The sequence below is a fragment of the Garra rufa genome, chromosome 7 (genome assembly GCF_049309525.1).
Source record: "Garra rufa chromosome 7, GarRuf1.0, whole genome shotgun sequence".
Lineage (NCBI taxonomy): Eukaryota > Metazoa > Chordata > Actinopteri > Cypriniformes > Cyprinidae > Garra > Garra rufa.
This window is the reverse complement of record NC_133367.1, coordinates 22,523,542-22,549,114: the sequence shown is the minus strand read 5'-3', so window position 1 is coordinate 22,549,114 and position 25,573 is coordinate 22,523,542. Positions and strand designations below refer to the sequence as shown.

Genomic DNA, 25,573 nt, shown 5'->3' with positions numbered 1-25,573 from the left:
GTCAGAATTTGAACGAGCCAAGCAGGGCACCGGCTGCTGTACTTGCAGGTTTCCACAGCTGTACAGATAAGAAAGGCAGCAGAGAGCAGCTAAGTGCACTCTCATCAGAATTAGCCCCAGGCATTAATAAGAGGAAACGAAGATAAGCGGGACTGCATAAAAACGGGTTTAAATCAAATATTTTGTGGACAAATTTCTAATAGCTATCCTTTTAGGGCAGGGGCATCTACTGCATTCAAAAAGCAAACACAACCACAATAGTTTTCAAACAAATACACACAGAAGCTTACCATCATCAGTTCCTTCTGAAAAGACTTTTTCTCCTTGGTCTCCATGTTGAGGCAATCTTCCTTCAGCTTCTCCAGCACTGAGGCAACCCTCTCTGGTTCACTATCCAGCTCTGCTCTGCAGAAATATGTCAAAGGAAGATTCACATAGCCCAGAGCATCAGCAAATGCTCGCCAGTTTCCTAGATTTTCCATAAGTATTGTCCTCACAGAGGCGTAAATGTAAGTGAGAAACTTGCAGGGCTTTAGAATTTGTTCCATCAGCATTGTGGTTGTAAGGTCTGGCCCACAAAAGTAAATAGGCTTGACCTTTCCCAAGACAAGCACATTTTTTACATGTACAAGCCCAATCTTTCCCTGATAGTATCCAATGTACCACTCTTTGGTCCATAGTTGTCCTTTGAGTTTGATCTTCTCCTCACTGAGTAAGGCGATAATATCACCTTTTTTATATTCCAGCAAGTATTGATTCTTGGTCTGCCTTATAACCGTTTTGATCAGTTTGCCAAATTTCAAGTTGGTAATGCAGCGCTCTTGAAACTGCGGGTATTTGGTGGTGATGGCCAGAGGAGACAAAATTATTTTGTCAACTTCCTTTTTCTTTAGGAACCGCCTCTGGCCGTTGTTCCGCATCCCGGTTTTAGGCGGCGGCTGTGGTGTCTGAACGCAAAATTGTGCAAGGATGCAATCCTGATCATCTTTTACCTGGACACGCAACGTGAAGTCAGAAATCTCATCTGCATTCCGAGACGTAATCATGTAGATGAGCCGACTCACCTTGCCTAGTTTGATCTGAAACCCACGAACGATCCTAGCCTGATCATTTGCCTTGACCTCATAATTTGACATGTTGGAGTACATGCCTATCTGCAAGTCCTGAGGTCTCCCGAGGACAAATTGGTGCTTCCCCCACAGTTGCAAGGCAACAGGAGGAGCAGACTTTGCTTGTTTCCCAACTTCGCTGACTAGTAGAGTCTTGGGGGCACAGTCATGGCCAAAAATGGCCACCACAGTCTTAAAAGATGGATGAATGTGCTTGGGCCCATAGAGACCCAGTGTAACTTTCTTCATCATATGATCCCAAACAGTTGAATTGAAGGAAACATGTTGGGTCTGGACAACAACTGCTACATACATGCAGGGCTCCAAGTTGTCCAGCTGAACCTGAATTGTATCACCATAAATGTAAGCTTGCGGAACAGGAGAATAAGGACCTTCTTTGCAATCACTTCTTACACACAAAATCTCTGCCATTTGACTTTCTGTCCTAGTTGCAACAGACACCTTCATCTCCAAGGTAATGAATGACTTTATCTCCATGTTGCTCAGTTTGATTTCAACCACTGGACTGACAGTCGAGCATCTGTCATTGTTTAGCTCCAAGGGAGGATCTAGTAGAGCCTTCATAGAGATTTGCTGAGTGTCTCCCACTGCAACATGGCCTTCAGGAACATGAATACTGATATTTGTATCTGGGAGCTGGACTGCCCCTCCACAGCTGTCCAACTTGCAGACAATGTTGGTCTCTACTGGCTGTGTTTGACCCCAGCCTGGGTTCTGTCCAAGGGACTCAAGGTCATGGCAAGATCGTGCCAACTTTCGGTGGCTTAACCATGCTGTCCTAAAGTCCTCTCTGTTTTGAAACTGCTCCGGTGAGGGAGCTTTAAGCCCTGTGAAAAACCCTGATGAAGGCAATGGAGGATTTGACTGAGATTGTAAAATAGATAACTCTGATAAACTATAAGATCTCTTGCTTCGAAAAAAAGGATTGTCCTTGCGAAGCATCTGCAAGGCTTCAAAATCAGCGCTGGTGGATGTTCCATCAAAGACACTATTGCTGTACCCTTTCGTGTTGCTGGTGGTTGAGATGGGGGCTGAAGGCAAGTCGAAGAAAAGCAAATCCATGCTGTTGCATTGGTTCGACTTCTCATTGCTGTTCTGATCAAGAACATCATCCATGGAGCCATTTAGGAATGGGTTGGTTGAGCAGAGCATGGAGAAGGGGTTGTTGTTGTCGTAAGGCAGGGAGGGCTTCAGGGACACTCCAGTCCACTCCCCCAGCAGGTCCAGCTCTTTAACTCCCTCCTCTGAGCAGTCCCCAAGATTGTCAATCATCCCACTGTCACTTAGAGATGAGTTCCTGTAGTTGATCGGCTGGACATATGTTGAAGGGATGTATCCCATTTCTCGGTTGTTGTGGGCGTACCACCATTCCCCACCAGACGTGTCCAGCACATAGAGATGATCCCCTTTGGAGAACTTCAGAGTGGTAAAACTGGATGGACAGTAATCCTTTATGGCGACCACTTCCCGTGCAGTTCCAAATGACGTTGAGGGGGCCAAACGCAAGGCACTGGGAGAAGGCACTGTAGCGATAAACATATTCATAAGAATGCATATGGTACAAGCAAATCAAACATACCACAGTGTTTGCAGTATAATAAACTGACCTTTGACATCTATGAGACTGGCCTCAGTCACTCCCTCATCAAGGTCAATAAGAGTGCCCTCTGATTTACATCTAGGGAGCACATTGTTGTTGTTGGTTACTCTGATCCTGTGGGCAGCCATCTTGCATTGGTTACTCATTTCACCATTGCTCCAAACTTGACAATCAAACAGTTCTCCGTTTTTTCCTGCTGGGAAAACAAAAAGGACAGGGACAATCTTGATTAGCTTTATGTGGCAGGACAAACGCTTGATGCTCTGAGAATAATGAGACACGCTGCAATCAGATTATTGGATCATTAAGGCAAAACTCTTCAGAGAGATTGTAGCTAGAGATTAGTGTGGCATAGCTAAAGGGACAAACTGGGACAAGATGTAACACAAATGTACTGCATGAGATTAAAAGATCTTTAAAGTTGATTACTTTGGAAGAGGTTTGTGTATTGTTGTCTGTTTAGAAGCAAAGTTAGAAACTGTTGGCTTGGAAGTCAAGAAAAAGACGTTTCCAGATGCTGGTGGATTCTGAATGTCTCTTTTTTGTAGTGTAAATAATGCTCTTTGTTCATTTCATAACATTCAGGAACAGATAAATAGCCAAGGGATGACAATTGAGGAAAATCCTGCAGAGGTTATTACAATCAATAAGACCTATTCAGCCAATTCAAGAAAGACTATGCCATTTCCTGGAAATTACCATGGACCACAAACCCAGTCATAAGGGTAAATTTTTTGAAATTGAGATTTACACACAATCTGAAAGCTGTGTGTAAAAAAATAAATACGTTTACTGTTGGTGTATGGCTTGTCAGAATAGTACAACATTTGGTCAAGATACAACTATTTAAAAGTCTGGAATCTGAGGGTGCAAAAAAATCACCTTTAAAATTGTCCAAATGAGGTACTTAGCAATGCATGTTACTAATTAAAAATTAAGTTTTGATATATTTACGGTAGGAAACTTACACAATATCTTCATGGAACAGAACTATTGCTACAAACATTTTTTGTGGTCCAGTGTCACATGTGTTCAATCTTTGACCTTCACTTCAACTTTTACTTTACTTAACCTCTCAGAAAACTTCTTAGTGACTTCTATCTGCTAACACAACATAAAGCTACCAAGAAATTAAATTGTACACAATTTACTTAACACACATTCCTGGTCTTTTTGTGCATGTTGCTCCAAACAACACAACCAGTCTTTTCTGAGACTTATTTTTCAGCTAATGTCACTAATTCCTCTTTTCCCAATTCCCATCTTGAATATTGTTCAAGTAAAATATACAATAATTTACTTCTGTAGCTTTAAAGCTGCATAAGGCTTTATGGATCAATGTTGGTACACAGTGTGCACATTTACTTATACTGAAAGCCACACTACCTCAAACAAGGTAATAAAATTGTCATTTACAAAATGAATAAATCTAATAAATATAAGGTAGCTCTCCTTGCTGGAAACAACAACAGTATAAAATGTGTCTAATTTATAGACCTGATATCTGGATGAAACTGTCTTTTATCACGGGTGGAGCTTTTGATTTGCCGGGTACTAAAGAAAGATATCAAAGCATATCAAAGGACACCTTGAACTAAAAATCACATGCATACGGTGCAGCAGGGGTTCCATCAATTAAACAAACTAAAACACCCGCTGGGTGATGAACATGAATAAATACCATCCTAAAACTGAATATATTACTTTTTGTGTCAGCATGGTTCCATTTAGAAAAAAAAGGCACTTTGGCAAATTCCTGTAGCGCTATATGAAATGATCAATTTTTGCACCTTGTTGTGGATTAGAGGTGCTATTTTTTCTGTTATGATTTATGCTCTCTTAAGGTGAGCAACAGTTTGGCTTTGGGGGGAGGAAACAGACTCAATTTCCATGCATGATTGCCTCAACTTCTGTCTGAGACGATGAGCGCTATTAATCTGCTCTTGACGTGACAGACATGCAAAACAACACAGAGATGTAAAACAAGCTATAATTAGTTGGACTAAATAATCATAGAAGCATGAAACGAATATCAAACAAGACCAAAGGGGCAAGTAACTTAGAGTAGCTGATAATAATTTAATTTCAACACAACAATTGAGCATTGGATGCTATAAATGAGGTTTGCGGGTGTCTCTTTACAGAAAAGCTGAGTGCAAAGTTTTCTTGTGGAAAATTTTTAGAAAGCTCTGTGGAAGATGAAAAAAAAAATATCACGAAGGCCTTGGAAGGACCTTTCATGTCTGCTACTTAAAGGCTTTATGAACCCTTCAATAGGAGGTAAGCATCTCTGGCATGTATGTTTTAAAAGCCTCTCACAACAAAAGACTCATGGAAGGATTTATTCCCTTTTAAATGTCCATTTCTTTTTATCTACATTTAATAGATGCTGAAGTAGGTCAACAATACCATTTGGCTTCGTTCCCTTTAGTCCAACTCTGCAAAAAATCTTCCCTCATGCTTTTATTTTATTCATAATTCAGGCCATCAGAAGTTGGAGAAAGTGCATTCCTGGAAAAAATGAAGTTGTACAGCGCTGACCTCCCTTGGCTCTATCAGCTCTATCTCTGGAGAAGTGCTTCAAAGTCTGCGGTTCTAGCGGAACCCACAAATGAGACCCAAAAAGGTCTCATTTTATACTCTACGAGCCCATCACTGGCACGGTTGGATGTGTCAATGGTGGTATTAGGAGGCAGGGGAAGAGTGACTGATGGATTAGGAACCTAGAGGTCTGACAAAGGATGTAATCATGGTTTCTGATAACAGCACCTGAGGCACTCCAAAGACTGAAGACTAGTGTCTACTTCCCATAATCCCTTTGTATCCCTCATCCTCTTTTCTGTAGTGTCTATTTTCACACAGTCAAGTGATAAAGTTATTTAGTCATTGATCTGTCAACCTTAGACTTAAATTGTAAGTGTGTGCAACATCATTGAATATGTTGAACAAATTCTTTTGCATTTTGACAGTACCCTGGAAATCCAGAGGTCTCGCGAGAGCACAATTTGAATTGTCTCTGCAAGACACTCTGGCATCGAGCAATGATGCACGTTACTGCATTACGTAAGCAGTTCTGGGAACCAATCAAATCGGTGTATCTGATGTAGGCGGGCCAGAGGCGAGCTAAGCTGATGACGGCAGCGCTGCGGCGTCCGGAATCATTTAGTAAACATTGAAAGATGGCTACAGATGAACACCAGTTGTTTGAAACGGCTTTGGCCGCTACAATGAACGAGTTAGACTTGGCTTTTCATATAAAAGAGGAACAGAAAACCACGCTCGAATCGTTCCTTTGCAAGAAGGACGTTTTTGCTGTTTTGCAGACTGGATACGGCAAGAGTTTAGTCTATCAGTTAGCTCCGCTGTTGTGATTGGTCGTGGCGTTATCCAATTGCGTGCAGTGAGAGTTTCAAATGCATGCTTGGTGCCGCCCCTCAAGTTAGGCCCTTTTCATTGCTCGATGCCAGACCCTTAAAGGATAACTATTGCCAAAATGCAACCTGGGCTGTTTTTTTTACTGTAAACGAGACAAACTTATATCTAAAAGCATAATTACGACAAACAAGCCGTTTTTGAGATTGACCGTGATTTCGTTTTGTGGTCAATGGCCGGTGAATGGGAGTTCTAGGGGCATAACTTTGAGTGCATCAAAATCGATATTTTTACAACACTAAGAAGGCTCGACACACCATGAAACTTTGCTCGAAGTATCGCCTGGGTCTCTACACATGAACTTGAGCATTGAGAACATTGTGTAAAAACAGCCCAGGTTGCATTTTGGCAATAGTTATCCTTTAATCTTAATAGATTAGGGTTTGGATTTTTTCCAGGTTATTTTGACAGGCCTCAGTATTTAACAATATGTAATTTTATAGCTAGCTAGTCAAGAAACTAGCTATAAACATGCCTAGTTTAGCTAACTTGCTTAACAAGATTCTCTTCAAATGGTTGAAACTAGTAAATTTAGAATGCTTCTTACAAAAACGAAAAAGTATTTTTTTTTTTCGTAACTTCATGATATTACGGTTGAAACACTAATATCACATGGACTATTTTATCAGTGTCCTTACTACCTTTCTGGGCCTTGAACATGGTAGTTGCGTTGCTGACTTTGCAGGGTCAGAAAGCTCTCAGAGAGGGTTGCCAGGTTTTCAAACAAAACCCACCCAATGTCTACTCAAAACGATGGTTCAATGGGGTAAAATACATGTTTTTTGGGGGAATTCCCCTAGTAAAGTTGGCATTCCAGAGGCTAAATATCATGTTATTGGGGTCACTTCAGCCCGCGGACATTAAAAACAACCTGCGTCAACAGAGCCCAATTCCACTGAAAAAATGCAGCCTTGGCAACACTGCTCTCGGATTTCATCAGCAATATGTTAATTTATGTTCCAAAGATAAACAAAGGTCTTACGGTTTGGAACGACATGAGGGTGTACTGATAGAATATAAAGTTTTTGGGGAACTAAAGTAATTTAAAATTCCAACTTTTTCATTAAGTACTCTCCCTTATGTCACTTCAAACCAGTAAGACCTTTTTTGGAAAACAAAGTGTATTATTTTAATAAAATCTGAGAGCTTTCTGACCCTGCAAAGACAGCAATGCAACTGACACATTCAAGGCACAGAAAGGTAGTAAGGACATCATTAAAATGAAGGAAACTGTTTCTAAAACACTGCTCTTGGATTTCATCAGAAATATCAAAATTTGTGTTCCAAAAATGAACGGTCTTACTGGTTTGGAAAAACATGAGAGTGAGTATATAAAATGATAGAATTTTTATTTTTGGGTGAACTAACCCTTTAACATTTAAAAAAAAAAAAAAAGCAATTACATAGCTTTTGATAATAAAAGGGCAACTTTTATAACATAGAAACACACAAAAAAATAGAACTATCAGATACTGAGCCTTGCAATTCCCATGTAGTCACATCCCCGTAATACACAAACATCAGCAATTATGCAACACAAATGACTGTGGTTTCATTAGCAGTTTTAAAACATGCATTTTCCGCCAGCATGAACAGAATGGCATAATTCAGTGCAAAACAACACTCAATACTTGCCCAAATGTACTCCAAGAACTGTTAATGGACCTGGAATCGGAAACAAAACCCTCGCTATTCCCAATATAGCAACAACCCTGTAATATTCAGCCAGCGAGATGTTTTAAACCATCCACTGACAACATGAAACACTGGTAATCCACGACTCTTGGGTGTCCCATAAGACATGAGAACTCTTATCTTGGATGCGGCACGTAACTCACAGAAGATGAGTGGAAAGCACTTCAAGCTGGGGGCCAGGGAATTTAGATGCTCTTAGATACATTGTTAGCTCGGCAGAAACCTCATGAGTTTAAATTCAAGCGCTCCTCCTTAATCATCGTCCTTCAGACAGCTTCATACAGATAAAACGCCAGTGTTTGGCTGAATTAATTAATTCAAACAGAGCGCATTACCACATCCATATAAAACCGATCCTTCCGCCCTGTGTTAAACCACCTGTCATTTCGACTGAATTATTATAATTACATTTCCAAAACGTGGCGTTGGGGCAATAACGGAGATAACGTGGCACATTACGGCCTGTGGTTAATAAAATTTTATTAGTTCCATTGATGATATGAAGGAGTTTTATAATTACTTTGACAAGCTAATTGGGTGAGGAAGGCGAGTGGGATTTCCGCCAACAGCTCATCACTTGGTAAATATGACCACCTCGTATATATATATATATATATATATATATATATAATATATATATATATATATATATATATATATATATATATATATATATATATGACTCTTCCGCAGAGGACAAAGCAATTTCTCCCTTCGCTGCCTCCCCAGTCCATAATTCACCAGTGACTCTAAAACAAAAGGTTTACTCAGGTAAAGTGCAGGGGGGTGTGGGTGGAAGATAATATTTCAAAGCGCCCATAAGAGGTTAATTTCAGGAGTCCATTAAATGACCGACTTCATTTATCGTCTCTGCGTGAATAGGTCATTCGACCTGACAAGGTTCAGCTACTGCAAATGAGTCTGACATTACAAGCCTCTTTATCAAACATATTCCACAGAAAGAAATCTTTCTGACAAAAGGCCTGTTCACATCAAGGACGATAACTATAAAGATAACAATAAAGATAAATACCATGTGTATATGCGATTAGGAAATGTTGCAAGCTAAATTCAAACATGAAACCTTATAGCAGGCTCATTGTGCCAAAGCATGTGCACTGATTTTACTTCTGGTGCACAGCGAGTCAAGGGAGAACACATCATATTGTTGTTTCAATTACACTGTGAATTTAATTTGCATACATGAATACGCAAAAAGAAACAATCCAAGGCCAGTGAATTGTGCTCCCAAAATGTACCTCTCAAAAGACAGAAGAAAACCATGCCAGATTTCATTTCTGTTGGGAGGTCTGGATTAGCCGAAGCTCAAACAAAGTCCTCTGTAAATGAACTGTGTTGTTTTGCGTCAGGTCGGGCCTCCCTTTCAAGAGTCGCTCTACATGACAATGAAGACTCGCTCGCCTCCGTCTAACTTCACAAATGTTTCGAAAGCCCAGCACGTTCAACGTAAGCCAGTGAAGATTTACCTCAGGAGTCACGCCGACTGACGACAAGACTTTCAGGGGCATTTAGGGGGATTACAAGGACTGAATTTGTGCTGAGTCCCCATTAATTATGAAACACAATGCAACACTATTGTGCGCGTGGAAACTGATGACGATTGTGCTTTTTTAGGTTTGTTCCACTCCTCAGGGAGAAGGAACAGTTACAAGATGTAGACTGCAACGCTGCAGAAGTCATGCTTTTGGCCACTAAAAGTCATGCTCAAGATTATTGGGTTGCTGTCAGTAATTACGCCAGCAATCATTTGTTCATTTTTTTTTTTTTTCCAAAATATACTCTGAATGCAAACTTTTCTAGATACCCAAGCTTAGTTTAATTCTTCAGATTGTAATTCATAACAAGTAGGGCTGCACAGAATCTAAATTTCATTATTATTATAATAAGGTGTTTATGCAAATGCAATTGGAAACACAATACGTGATAAACACCTTATTATAATTGTAATGAGAAGTGCTTATCAAGAAAGGAGAACATTCAAAGTTTTCCAAAAAAGTTTGATGGTTAAATGTTGGAAAGTAAAGCGATTACATAGCAATTAAAATAGTAAGTATATTTTTATTGAGTAGTAGTAGTGGTAGTAGTAGTAGTAGTAGTAAAAGTAGTACCAATATAGCTTACTGATTAGGGGTCTGTCATGGGTTGTGGGAGGTGAGGAGCATGAGGGAGAACGATAGAGCCAGGAAGTCAAAACAACCAGAATATTTAATAAATCAAACTGTGAAACAAGGAGAACACAACCTCTAGAAACAACATTTAAGAAAGCGCAAAGAAACCGAGGAAAGGCGGGGCAATAAATACTCATCAAACGAGGAACTAATGAGGAGAACAAACAAGAACAAGGTGCAAGGATTAATCAAATAATTAGACCATATAAGGAAACAGGAACTAAGGTAGAGCAGAAAACAGAACATAGATGTGACAGAGTCGATCATATATGTGTTTTTCTGGGCCGATGCCAATACCGATTATTAAATATCAAGTAGACTGATAAACGATATTTTGAACCAATATACATGTCTGGTGTACTACTGTCCTATCAATAAAAGGCAAAAATGCCAAAACATAAATCTAAAAAAAAAAAAATGAAAAAAAAAATGCTTAATATCTGTGCTGATAATCGGTTGACCTCCATTACTGATATATAATTAAAAAAAAAAATTGCTAAAATGTAATAATAACAAGGTATCTGACAAAAGCTTTCTTTAAATGTTTTAAAATTATTTTATCAGCAAATTGTTTTTTAAAAAGCGACCGATAACGATAACCATAAAATGCTTAATATCGGCACTGATAATCGGTCGACCCTGGTTGCTAATATATAATTACTCAATTTTTGCAAAATATTAAGAATAACAAGGGCTCTGACAAAAACTTTCTTTGAATGCTTTTAAATTATTTTGTCAAAAAATCATTCTGAAAATACCGATAACAAAAAAAAAAAATGCTTAATATTGGCACTAATAATCGGCCAGGCCATAATTGGTCGACCCCTATTGCTGATATATAATTTTAAAAATTTGCAAAAATTAAGAATGACAAGGGATCTGACAAAAACTCTCTTTAAATGTTTTTAAATTATTTGATCTGCAAAACGGTTTTGACACCGATAACCATAAAAATGCTTTTAGTATTGGCACCAATAATCAGTCGACCCCTTTTACTGATATAGAATTACACAATTTTCTCAAATTAAGAATAACAAGGGATCTGACAATTGGTTTTGAAAATGACTGATACTGATAACCATAAATAACAAGGGATCTGACAATCAGTTTTGAAAATGACCGATAACCATAAAAACACTTAATATCGGCACTGATAATCGGCTAGGCCGATAAACGGTCAACCCCTATTACTGATTACAATTTTTTTGAAAAAATAAGAATAGCAAAGACTCTGACAAAAACTCTTTAAATGCTTTTGAAATACTTTATCAGCAAATCAGTTTTGAAAATGACCGATAACCTTAAAAATGCTTAGTATCGGCACCGATAATCTTCCAAGCTGATAAGCGTTTGACTCCTGTTACTGATATATAATTACAGAATTTTTGCAAAAATTAAGAACAACAAGGGATCTGTCAAAAACTCTCTTTAAATGCCTTTAATCGGCAAATCGGTTTTCAAAATGACCGATACCGATAACCGTAAAATATATTATTACAAAATTTGTGAAATTTTGGAACCTTAGCAAAGCATATTTAATATGATTATTTATCATATAAAATAATTCATATATGATATAGATTTTTTCAAAATCAGGCAGCCCGTAACGGGAGTATGCAAATTGCATTCTCAGTGTCTGAAAAGCATAGCATATTTACTCTTCTACAGCCAGTTTATCTTTCAGGCCAACTATTTTCAGAGTTTTCACAAGCAAACTGAATAAGCTACTGCTAAAAGCTAACATATAGCAGGCTAATTCAACAACAACTTCAATCCAGTCGACAGAAATTCTTAAGTATAAAAACTGAAATACTATTTGCTTATAAAACAAAATCACAACCCATCCAGAACGCACAATATAAAAACTTAACAAAACAACACAATGGCGATGTTTATGTTTGCACACTTTGTAGAGCATTTGTGAAGTTTCTGGCTATATTTGTTATTGTAATTGGACATGAGACCACCTACAGGATGTGATTCCTGCGATTCAGCAAGCACGTAATCATTTACTTTCTGAGTTTTCACTAGTGTGTGCAAGTGTTTGAGAGAGAGAGAGTGAAGTCCTTGGTGGGAGGAGAAACCCTGCAGAGACTAACCAGAGCAAAACCATGGAGTCAAACCTAATTATTACAGTATACACACACACACACACACACACACACACACACACACACACACACACACACACACACACACACACACTCTCTCTTCTCTGGAGACCAGTGCTGACAGGAAGCCAGCATCCCAGCACATTCATCATTTAACATGTTCATGGTGCAGTGGAATCATATTTTACATTACACACCAAATGTGGCCTGAAATTAAATAAAACCTGGGTATCTATGTGTGTGTTTTCTTCCGTGTGTATATTTGGCTACTAGGGTGCTGGAGTTTTCACTTCAGAGGTCTTGCATCACTCAACCGTGAAGATATTTCTCACCGTTTCATGATGCAACCACCATTTGTGATAGGAAAATATCAGGTGTCTAATGCAGTGATAAAGTGGCAAAAGGTGCAAAATACTTTATTCGTTTATTTATTTGTTAAATTAAAACAAGGTTACTATTTTTAAGATTGGTAAGTCTATGAAATATTGGGTAACACTTTATTTTAAGGTTACAATTACATGCAAGTAACCCAAATCCTAACCCTAATTATAAAGTAAGTACATGTAGTTAATTAATATTACTCAGTAATTAAATGTATAATTACACTGAAACAAGGATACCTTAAAATAAAGTCTAACCAAATATTATTAGGCTGAGAACAATCTAAGTGTTATTTTGAATATATAATTATTAATGTTACTAAATGATTTATAATTATAAAATAACTTAAATAATTTTGTAATAATCAATATAAGAATTTACAATTTTTTTTGTATATATTATCGTAGCATCTAAAAAATACCGATACTGAGATTTTAATAAAATGATTACTGAAGTATTTATATTTAATATCAACAACTTGGAAAATAATTAACTACAAATATTTCAGTAATATTTATGATAAACTATCCATAATATTTTCATATTTTATATATTTTATAATAATATATTAATTTTAATCTTGAAATTATTTAACAATGTAAACTAATCTATCATTTAAATTCACTTATCAGTAAAATTGTTATTTAATAATTAGCATAATATAAATATATTAAATAAATATATATATACTGAGGATTTGATTTATGTTTGTATTAATACATTTTACAATTATCACTTAATAATATAAATATTACAAAATTTTTGGTAATATGTATTTACCACATAATAATAATAATAATAATAATAATAATAATAATAATAATAATAATAATAATGCAAGAGTATGTGTAATTGTAATATCTAATATACATTTTATTTTATTTTTTATTTATTAAATAAGTATGCAGATGATCTGTGAGAGTAAATTAATTGTAATATTTTATATTAATATATTTATTTTAATCTTGAAATTATGTACCAATGGATACTGATATTTTAATACATTTATATGTAATATAATTAGTAATAATAATAACAACAACAACAACAATAACAATAATAATAATAATAATGCTTAAATGTATTTTTATATCCAATATATGTTTTTATTTATTAAATAATATTTATGGAGATGCAGATTATCTATAACAAACAGCCACCAAAAGTGATAAAATGATAAGATTCATCAAAATCATGCAGCAACAGCAACAAGAAGTGACAAAGCTAATAAATTGGCCATCTGCACTTCTAGATATCACTAGATATCACATAATTTTGGACATTTAAACACCGCAGGGTGTATCAGGATGTCCCTGATGAGAAAGTCAAAAATAAACTGTTTATCAGTCTAGCATTAATGAAACTCAAATTGACAATTCAATCTCTCAGTCACTAACCCAAACGCCCGATTGGCTAAATTCCAAAACAGCGACAACCAATCAGATTCGACGTCTTAGATATCAGAGAGCCTGGATCTCAGATGCATGTGTTGTACGATTCCTCTGCATTTTAGTCACAAAGTCTCTCTCAGACAGCAATACGTCATCCCTTCTGGCTAGAAAACAAATGGAAGTGTAAAGGATAATGACTAGATTTGTCGATTAAATGATAATCTTTTGAAATCGACTTAGTTGAGCACTCAGAGGAATTCTTCTCTTCTTCTCAGACTTTCAGAGTTGGTTTGGTGTGACTTTTTATCTATGAAACACTTCATTAAATGAGACTTAAACACGTACTTGTTCTGCTCAGACATTCATTCAACAGCAAAAGCTTTCATTAACTAATATTTTTCCTTACAAAAGTGTGAAGGAACTAAAGTTTAAGGGCAAATCTTTCAAAAACTGTCCTAAAATTCAACTGACCAAACACAAACCTACAAGAAATAAAAAGTACTGCATAAAAATTGCCATTTGGGAAGGGTCAGCAAAAGCAAAAGTTTCGTTAACTAATCTTTCTCCTTACAAAAGTGTGAAGGAACTAAAGTTTAAATGGCAAATCTTTCAAAAACTGTCCTGAAATTCAACTGACTGAACACAAACCTACAAGAAGTTAAAAGTACTGAATAAAATTTGCCATTTGGGAAGGGTCAGCAAAAGCTTTCATTAACTAATCTTTCTCCTTACAAAAGTGTGAAGGAACTAAAGTTTAAAGGCAAATCTTTCAAAAACTGTCCTGAAATTCAACTGACTGAACACAAACCTACAAGAAATTAAAAGTACTGAATAAAATTTGCCATTTGGGAAGGGTCAGCAAAAGCAAAAGCTTTCATTAACTTATCTTTCTTCTTACAAGTATAATGGAAACTAAAGTTTAAAGGTAAATCTTTCAAAAACTGTCCTAAAATTCAACTGACCGAACACAAACCTACAAAAATTGAAAGTCCTGAATAAAATTTGCCATTTAGGAAGGGTCAGCAAAAGCAAAAGTTTTCATTGACTTATCTTTCTTCTTACAAAAGTGTGAAGGAACTAAAGTTTAAGGGCAAATATTTCAAAAACTGTCCTGAAATTCAACTGACCGAACACAAACCTACAAGAAATTAAAAGTACTGAATAAAATTTGCCATTTGAGAAGGGTCAGCAAAAGCTTTCATTAACTAATCTTTCTCCTTACAAAAGTGTGAAGGAACTAAAGTTTAAAGGAAAATATTTCAAAAACTGTCCTGAAATTCAACTGACCGAACGCAAACCTACAATAAATTAAAAGTACTGAATAAAATTTGCCATTTGGGAAGGGTCAGCAAAAGCAAAAGCTTTCATTGACTTATCTTTCTTCTTACAAAAGTGTGAAGGAACTAAAGTTTAAGGGCAAATATTTCAAAAACTGTCCTGAAATTCAACTGACCGAACACAAACCTACAAGAAATTAAAAGTACTGAATAAAATTTGCCATTTTGGAAGGGTCAGCAAAATCATTCATTACCTAATCTTTCTCCTTACAAAAGTGTAATGGAAACTATCGTTTAAAAGCAAATCTTTCAAAAACTGTCCTGAAATTCAACTGACTGAACACAAACCTACAAGAAATTAAAAGTACTGAATAAAATTTGCCATTTGAGAAGGGTCAGCAAAAGCTTTCATTAACTAATCTTTCTCCTTACAAAAGTGTGAAGGAACTAAAGTTTAAAGGAAAATATTTCAAAAACTGTCCTGAAATTCAACTGACCGAACGCAAACCTACAATAAATTAAAAGTACTGAATAAAATGTGCCATTTGGGAAGGGTCAGCAAAAGCAAAAGCTTTCATTGACTTATCTTTCTTCTTACAAGTGTAATGGAAACTAAAGTTTAAAGGAAAATCTTTCAAAAACTGTCCTGAAATTCAACTGACCGAACACAAACCTACAAGAAATTGAAAGTACTGAATAAAATTTGCCATTTGGGAAGGGTCAGCAAAAGCTTTCATTGACTTATCTTTCTTCTTACAAAAGTGTGAAGGAACTAAAGTTTAAGGGCAAATCTTTCAAAAACTGTCCTGAAATTCAACTGACTGAACACAAACCTACAAGAAATTAAAAGTACTGAATAAAATTTGCCATTTGGGAAGGGTCAGCAAACGCAAAAGCTTTCATTAACTAATCTTTCTCCTTACAAAAGTGTGAAGGAACTAAAGTTTAAGGGCAAATCTTTCAAAAACTGTCCTGAAATTCAACTGACCGAACACAAATTTCAAGAAATTAAAAGTACTGAATAAAATTTGCCATTTGGGAAGGGTCAGCAAAATCTTTCATTACCTAATCTTTCTCCTTACAAAAGTGTAATGGAAACTATCGTTTAAAAGCAAATCTTTCAAAAACCGTCCTGAAATTCAACTGACCGAACACAAACCTACAAGAAATTGAAAGTACTGAATAAAATTTGCCATTTTGGAAGGGTCAGCAAAATCTTTCATTACCTAATCTTTCTCCTTACAAAAGTGTAATGGAAACTATCGTTTAAAAGCAAATCTTTCAAAAACCGTCCTGAAATTCAACTGACCGAACACAAACCTACAAGAAATTAAAAGTACTGAATAAAATGTGCCATTTGGGAAGGGTCAGCAAAAGAAAAGCTTTCATTAACTAATCTTTCTTCTTACAAAAGTGTGAAGGAACTAAAGTTTAAGGGCAAATCTTTCAAAAACTGTCCTGAAATTCAACTGACTGAACACAAACCTACAAGAAATTAAAAGTACTGAATAAAATTTGCCATTTGGGAAGGGTCAGCAAACGCAAAAGCTTTCATTAACTAATCTTTCTCCTTACAAAAGTGTGAAGGAACTAAAGTTTAAGGGCAAATCTTTCAAAAACTGTCCTGAAATTCAACTGACCGAACACAAATTTCAAGAAATTAAAAGTACTGAATAAAATTTGCCATTTGGGAAGGGTCAGCAAAATCTTTCATTACCTAATCTTTCTCCTTACAAAAGTGTAATGGAAACTATCGTTTAAAAGCAAATCTTTCAAAAACCGTCCTGAAATTCAACTGACCGAACACAAACCTACAAGAAATTGAAAGTACTGAATAAAATTTGCCATTTTGGAAGGGTCAGCAAAATCTTTCATTACCTAATCTTTCTCCTTACAAAAGTGTAATGGAAACTATCGTTTAAAAGCAAATCTTTCAAAAACCGTCCTGAAATTCAACTGACCGAACACAAACCTACAAGAAATTAAAAGTACTGAATAAAATGTGCCATTTGGGAAGGGTCAGCAAAAGAAAAGCTTTCATTAACTAATCTTTCTTCTTACAAAAGTGTGAAGGAACTAAAGTTTAAGGGCAAATCTTTCAAAAACTGTCCTGAAATTCAACTGACTGAACACAAACCTACAAGAAATTAAAAGTACTGAATAAAATTTGCCATTTGGGAAGGGTCAGCAAACGCAAAAGCTTTCATTAACTAATCTTTCTCCTTACAAAAGTGTGAAGGAACTAAAGTTTAAGGGCAAATCTTTCAAGAACTGTCCGGAAACTACACTGACCGAACACAAACCTACAAAAAATGAAAAGTACTAAATAAAATTTGCCATTTGGGAAGGGTCAGGCATTCGCCTGGACGGCGGCTCTGTTTACAGCAACGGGAAGTGGCCAGACTATGACAGGAAGTGCTCTGGAGAAGCTGAGAGAGTAAAGGAGAAACAGTGAGAGAGGAAAACAGAAAAAGAAAGAGAGGAAATGCTTTGCTGATGAGTAGCTCGCGTCCCTCTCGTCTCCTCCTCCTGCTGTTCGGAGTATCTCAAGCCCTGCAGCTGGAAATCGGCTGCCACAGACTGGAATTTAATATCATTCCTCAGCTGATAGAACATAAACAGCACAAGAATCTCACTCATAACCCTGAGCTTCCTCTGGGCCAAATACAGGAAGCAGAAACACTATAGAACGAAGACAAACTACAGATGGCAAGCACATGTCAGTCAGCAGAATCAGCGATTGAGGAGAATCAGCGGTGACTATGCTCCTATTTTACATGTAACAAACAAAAAAAAACAACAGAATATCTCACTAAAATACATATTTAAAAAATCTGGAATCTAAAGGTGCAAAAGAACTAAATATTGAGAAAATTGCCTTTAAAGTTGTTCAGATGAAGTTCTTAGCAATGCATATTACAAAATATATTTTGTCATATCTTTATCTTTACTTAATATTCTAATGATTTTTGGTATAATTTTGACCTATACAATGTATTTTTGGCTATTGCTGCAAATATACCCTTGCTACTTAAGTCACATATTAATATTTACATTTTTACTAAAGAAAATGAGCCATTTTAGTTTTTGCATTGTTTTTGCACAATTATCATGACTTATGCATGTTTTCCAAAAATGTTAATATAATAACCTTTAAAATAATATACATTAATCTATATATATATATATATATATATATATTAGAATGCTAGAATGCTTTTTGTAACCCTTTTATTCTCAATGGTGGTTGTTTTTTGTATTTTATGTATTATATTATATTACATTAAATGTAGTAGCATTCATAACTTTTACATTGTAAGAAGTTCAGACTTATTTAATCATATTGCATATATTTATTAGATATGTAATATTTACAATTATTTAATTATATTACATATTATTTATAACAAAATAATTATATTAAATATAAATACTATAGATATGATTTATTTTACATTTTGTATTAATATTTAATAATATAAATTATTAAATAAATACCGTTATTTTAAATTATTATTAATTATAATAAAATATGATGGATTATTGTTACTAAATTATTTGTATTATAGCATAATTTACATAAAACAACTAAAATAAATTAAATATAAATTATAATAAAATATATAGATTTTTACTAAATTATAAGTAATATTTATAGTAAATATACTATAATTACTATATAATGAAATTACTACATTATATTAAATAAATATAAATATCTTAGATATGATTTAGTTTATATTTGTAATTTTGTAAAATAATATTTAATATAAATTATTAAATATAACATTATTTAAAATTATTATTATAACAAAATATTACAAATTACTTATTGCTAAATTATTTGTTTTAATATACTTAAGATTAATATTTATTAATATAAATTATAAAAAAATAACATTATTATTAATTATAATAAAATATGAATTGTTTTACTTAATTACTATTTTTCAGCAAATTAATATAACTCTTAAAATAATTATAATAAATGATAAAATAAATTAATATAAATACGTCACATGATTTATTTTATATTTTGTATTTTTTATATTAATATTTAATAACATTATAATATTATAAATTATTCATTATTAAATCATTTCTAATATTATTATTTACATACTTAATAATTATAATTATTTACAATTATTATCAATAATAATAATATTAATAATATAGCAATATTAAATAATTGTTTTATTTATACCTACCAAATAAAACAATAAAATAAATAATTCAGCATTTTTTTAAACATTAATATTATTTATATATATTAATATTATTTAGATATTTACTTATTTTATATCAAGTAAATGTCATGCAGATGCAAATTGTCTGTGATATTAAATTAAAGCACATAATAGCCACAAAAACACAATAAGAAAAGCATAAATTATAAGTTTCAAACGCAAAGAACTTTTCAATTTTATATACCTCATTATTGTAATTTCTAATTTTTAGTCAGCATAAACTAAAGGCAATACATATTTTACTATTAAAAACTCACAATTTAACGTAAATTAATATTCAAAAATTATATATATATATATATATATATATATATATATATGTGTGTGTGTGTGTGTGTGTGTGTGTGTGTGTGTGTGTGTGTGTGTTTATAAATAACCTCATTGTTGTAATTTTGAATTTATTAATCAGCACATATTCTACAATTTAAAAATCACAATTTAACCTGAAAACCTAAGATTTTAAATATTTTACCCCAAATTATAGTGGGAATTTCAGTGGAAAATGTGTTTGTCTTGAAAATAAATATTTATTTTTTTTTTTTTTTTGCGATAAATGTAATTGATTAAATTTGACTTTAGCCACAAAACCCCCCAAGCAATTCGCATCTCATTTCATGCTTCAACTTGAACTAAAATAAACTAAGGTGGCTAGTTTATATATAAACACATGTGCGGCTGATGAATCATCAGGAATCAGAGGGTTAGACAACAGGCTTAAATTCGAGCCCCAGACGGTCTCATGTTTGAGTCCTGAAAACAAACCGCCCAGGTCTTGGTCCTGATCCCAGCTCAAGACAGCCACTGATACCATCAACAATACACTCCCTCATCCCGACGCACCGAAAAAGCTAAAGAGAGTGTATAATTCTAGGTTCTTCTGAGTAATACTTACCCTTAGCTGAACTGAAACTAGCGGCTTTCTTTAAATATAGTATCATAACGCAAACCGTCTATAACAGTCATTCATATTGGAAGAGCCACGGCAATGGAAAGGCCATTTGGATGCGACTTGAACTACATCAGGCCTGCTTGCCTCAGGATAAACGCTGTGAAAGCCACAATTTACTTACAGTGTAATCTCTCCTGATGGCCAACTCTCAAACATTAAATCCTCGTAAAACGATCTGCCATTTTATGCCCTGGCCTTTTTTTTTTTTCTTTTTTTTTTACAGTCTGCTGCCATCTGACTGCAGGGGGATTTTAACACTGCTGTTCTAAGCTGGACTAACATGGATTTATGTACAGTGGACACGACAGCAATAATAGAAAGAGTGATTTTTTTGCTCATGGGCACTTCTGTAAAAGCACTGCTTGGGTTTAGATACAAGCTCAGCAGTATGGAAAGCATGCTGTAGTAGTTTATTTTATTCACTTTGGTACTTTTACGATTTGGACAATTTGAGACAACGTGGTTCACGAGACAGCATCAGAGATATTGCTTTTAACTATTTTAGCTGTGATTCCTACCTGATCTCATGATGAAAACATACCTGTGGGAACTTTTTCTCAAGACGTGAAATACTTACCAATAAGTACATATCCGTTTCCAACAGAAATGAACACTAGAGGCGGTAAAACAGAGAGCACTTGTGATCGTTTTTATGTCGCAACGGACATTTCAAGTCAAAATTGTGGTGACATGAAAAAAACACGAAAAAAAATATGTTAAAGTACTTTGGTACTTTTACGATTTGGACAATTTTGGACAACATGTCTCACAAGACAGCATCTGAGACATTTTGTCATGTTAGTTATTTTATTGTGGTTTATGGTTTGTTTATATATATTTTTTCATTACTTTTAAAATTTTTAGTGGCGATTAATAAATTTGCGTTAAAGGTTGTACTTTAATTTATCGCTTTTTCATTGTCTACTTCGGATGGACAACTTTGGACAATGCGTATTGTACCATTTTCTCTTTCTGAACAACACAAGACAGAACATGTGGCATTTTTGTCATGTTTTGTTTTTTAGTTTTGGTATTAGTGTGCTGTGCTAAAAATACGGTTAAAGTACTTTGGTACTTTTACGATTTGGACAATTTTGGACAACATGTCTCACGAGACATGTTGTCATGTTAGTTATTTTATTGTGGTTTGTTTATATATATTTTTTCATTACTTTTAACATTTTTAGTGCCGATTAATACATTTGCATTAAAGGTTGTCATTTCAGATGGACAACTTTGGACAATGCACATTGCAGTGTTTACGCTTTCTGAACAACATGAGACAGAACATGTTACATTATTTGTGTCATGTTTTTTTGTTTTAGTTTTGGTATTAGCGTGCTGTGCTAAAAATAACGTTAAAGTACTTTGGCACTTGGACGATTTGGACAATTTTGGACAATGTGTCTCACAAGACAGCAATTGAGACATGTTGTCATTTTAGTTTTACTTACGTATTACTTTTTAACATTTTAGTGGTGATTCCTACTTGTTCTGATGACGAAAACATACCTGTGGAACTTTTTCGCACAGTTAGTACAGTTTGTGTATATATTTTTCCTTTACTTTTAAAATTTGTAGTGGGGATTCTTAAATTAGCATGCGTTAAAGGTTTTCATTTAATTTATTGCTCTTTATCGTCCATTTCAGATGGACAATTTTGGACAATGCACACTGTTTTCTCTTTCTGAACAACACAAGACAGAACAAGTGACATTATTTATTTTAGTTATGTTATATTTTTGCTAGTATTAGCCTGCTGTACTAAAGGTTACATTAACATACTTTAGTCAATGTGAGACATATTTATTCTTAGGGCTGCACGATTAATCGCACAATGTTGTGAGGCGCCTTTAGTCAATGAAGCCGGTAAATCACTGACAAGCTACGCCAAATCGCGCTCAAAATCAAATGCGATTTTGAGCGCCATTTGGCGTAGCTTGTCAGTGATTTACGTCTCTGTGTATTAATTGCCGCTCCAGCTGAACGCACGTGATGGAGATTTACTACTAATCAAAGTACCGGCTTCATTGACTAAACGCGCCTCACAACATTGTGCGATTAATCGTGCAGCCCTATTTATTCTTCACTTTTGGTATCTTTGGTGGTAATTAAATTGGTGTGCCAAAGGTTGCGTTAAAGGGCATAATTTATCGCACTGTTTTCTTTTTCTGAACAACACAAGACAAAATGTGTGACATTATTTATTATCCGTTATGTTATATTTTTTTGTTTTGCTTTTGTTTTGATATTAACATGCTATGCTTAAGGTTACATTAAATGTTATCTTTTAAATTTATCACTACAGTCTACAGTCAAATACATTTCTACATGGTGATTTTGGACTATGTGTGTTGAGTTTATTATTATTTATTTTGTGTGGATTTACAATTTTTCCTCCTTTTCAGTGGTAATTAAGTTAGCATGTAATGCTAAAGGTTACGTTACAGTTATCGCCTTTTCGTTGTCCATTTCAGATGGACGATTTGGGACGGTGTGTATTTTCTTTTTCTAAACAACGTTGGAACAGAATGTGTGACATTCATTTTAGTTCCATGATATATATTTTTAGTTTTAGTATTATTTTTAGTGTTGATTTTTAAATGAGATGAATTACATGTTTACATTACGTTTACAATAACGCACTAAGAACAAGTCTACGGTGTGAGGCATTTTAAACACTTAATAGCAAAAATGTCAAGCTGTGAAGTATTTTCCAAACATAACTAGATGATGTTTTCTAAACATAACTTGATGAACCTCTTGTTTTGAAATAGCAACATTATTCCTGTGGGTGGAGTTTGAAAATAAACAATGCTTTGTGAGTAGTTACGTCAAGTTCCATCCTTGTTTGTATCATACAAAAGCTATCAGTTTTACTGACATGGTTATAAATTAGCACATACTGTATAAGGTTAGTTAGATGTTATAAACACACTATTCTCATGTTAACACATCTCAAGGCTATACTTGACATATTGTAGCAAAGCTTTCACTCCACTGTAAGAACGTTACTGCACTAGCATCTTGTAAAGAGCGCGTGGGTATCGACAATATCTGGAGCTGTTCTAACTTAACTTTTCAAAATTTTGAGATGTTTCCTGACTCCATTAGTTTCACTACAAACAAGCTTATGAATAGAAGTTACACACATGCACACACAAACACAACCATACCGATCTAAAGTAGCAGCAGCCATTTGTTCTGCGAGCCATGAATATTTAATACACCTCGTAACTTGAAAATAAATTGTTAATATAAGAGGGGGAAGCTGAGGTCTTGTCGAAAAACGAGGCTGAGTTATGCCACAGGTCAGTCCTGTTCCATTCAAAGTCTGAAAGGAATGCGGGAAGGGGAGGGAGGAAAACGAGAGGGGATAGACGGCTGGGAATGGGAGCCAGGAGGGAGAGGGAGGGGGAATGTATAGGATGTCCTAACCATTAGAAATGACCACCGGGGTGGTCGTGACTATCAAACACTGATAACCACGGCAACAAATAACCAACTGTCAAGCGAGAACAAGACGTTCTCAATGAAACTGTACCATGGTTACCCTAATTTCGGTAGTTTAGTTACTTAAAATTAGCTATTGTAATCAAATTCATACTACATATAAAATAAATGGTGTAGAAACAGTTTTCACTCAGAAATCGCTAGTAAATTTAACAAAAAAGTACAAGAATTTGTACAACATTTAGAATTAAACGACATTTTGAAGTAGAATAAACAGTATTCTCTTGCTAAATGTACTGTAGTGCAGTAATTATAGTATTTAGGCATATAAGTGTAGATTTACAATGGTTTTTGTAAAATTAAAAGACACATGATTGAAGAAATCAATCTAAATATAAAAAAGCAGATATTTTATGAAGTATTACAGGAATAAATAATGGTTCACAAGTGAAATAATTCACACTTCTTTACAAAAATTCACTATACATATATACACACACATATAGCTCATTCAATCAATAATTTAAGATTATTTTAGTTCTACAAACATTTTACCATTTTTATGCATGTATATAGCCTATAATTGATGTTGCCTTAATAGTCTGCTCATTTAAGTTTATGCATTTAAAAACTGTATACACCTGAAAGATGTCCAACTTCACGTTTGTAAAAGCATCTGAAATGTTACAAGAAACGCATGTTCAACAAAACCCTGAGCGCTGAGAGAGTAACACAAACATTTCGGAGGTTTCGAAATATAATCCGAATCATTTCAAAAGCAGCCAAGAGGATTAACAGGCACAAAAGCGCAACGATGGTATAAACTCACCTCTGCATTCCTGTTATGCTTATCCCAAGCAGCGCGCAGTTGTAGTGTTGAGTTGGTCACTTCACTTTGTGCTCCTTTGTGGCTCTTGGGCAGACGCGTCTCTCATCGCATCTGGGCGGGGCTCGAGCGCCGGTGATGTCACGTAGAGGGGCGGGGACTGTGGCACGGCGGGGCGGAGACTGGAATCCGGTGGTTCGCCATCTGTCACCGCGGGCCCTCAAGGAAAATCACTTTTCCCCTGGCGTCTAGAGTTTGCCTGATCAATTATTAATTTCACTGAATGATGATGCGGATGATATTCATTCTATCCCCTACATCAAGCTTTCCATCACTTTCATACTTGAACTCCTAAGAACAAACTGAAAATATGATGTAGTATCAATTCCGGTAGAATGCAATATTAAATATAAAACATCTTAAATGACTCGTTTTAGTGGGTTTGGGGTCTTTGAATTTATTTAAAAGTACATAATCTAATCTGTTCAATGATAAACGTTTCAATTTCGAAATTAAAGTTATATTTATTTTGTGGGGCATACAGTAACAATGCCAAGGTGTTTAATGATATAGACATGATTCAAAGGCTTTAATATTTAAAATATTTAAAAAAAAAGAGGTAGAGGATCAGAAAAGGCGAAGCATCTTAAAGGGATAGTTCACCCAAAAATGAAAATTCTGTCATTAATTACTCACCTTCATGTCGTTCACAACCCATAATACCTTTGTTCATCTTTACAATACAAATTATTTTTGATGAATTCCGAGAGCTTTCTGACCCTGCATAGACAGCTATGCAACTACCACATTCAAGGCCCAGAAAGGTAGTAAGGTCATTTTTAAAATAGTCCATGTGACATCAGTGGTTCAACCGTAATGTTGCGATTAC

The 25,573-nt window shown here is 34.8% G+C and overlaps 1 protein-coding gene across 2 annotated transcripts in view; it reads right to left on the bottom strand.

The window, feature by feature from the left end:
* The window catches only part of sh3bp4a (SH3-domain binding protein 4a), a 48,219-nt gene extending 23,436 nt beyond the window's left edge, over positions 1-24,783 (bottom strand). Inside the window, exons 1-3 of one of the 2 annotated variants that reach the window (XM_073843993.1) lie at positions 24,688-24,783; positions 2,738-2,923; positions 291-2,653 (exon numbers count right to left, since the gene is read on the bottom strand). In XM_073843993.1, the coding sequence (XP_073700094.1) occupies positions 291-2,653; positions 2,738-2,876 (2,502 nt within the window). In that variant the 5' untranslated portion in view covers positions 2,877-2,923; positions 24,688-24,783. Of the gene's footprint in view, positions 1-290; positions 2,654-2,737; positions 2,927-24,687 lie in introns of both variants that reach the window. The other variant, XM_073843992.1, reaches the window with a different exon arrangement.
* Between the last annotated feature and the right edge of the window lie 790 nt (positions 24,784-25,573).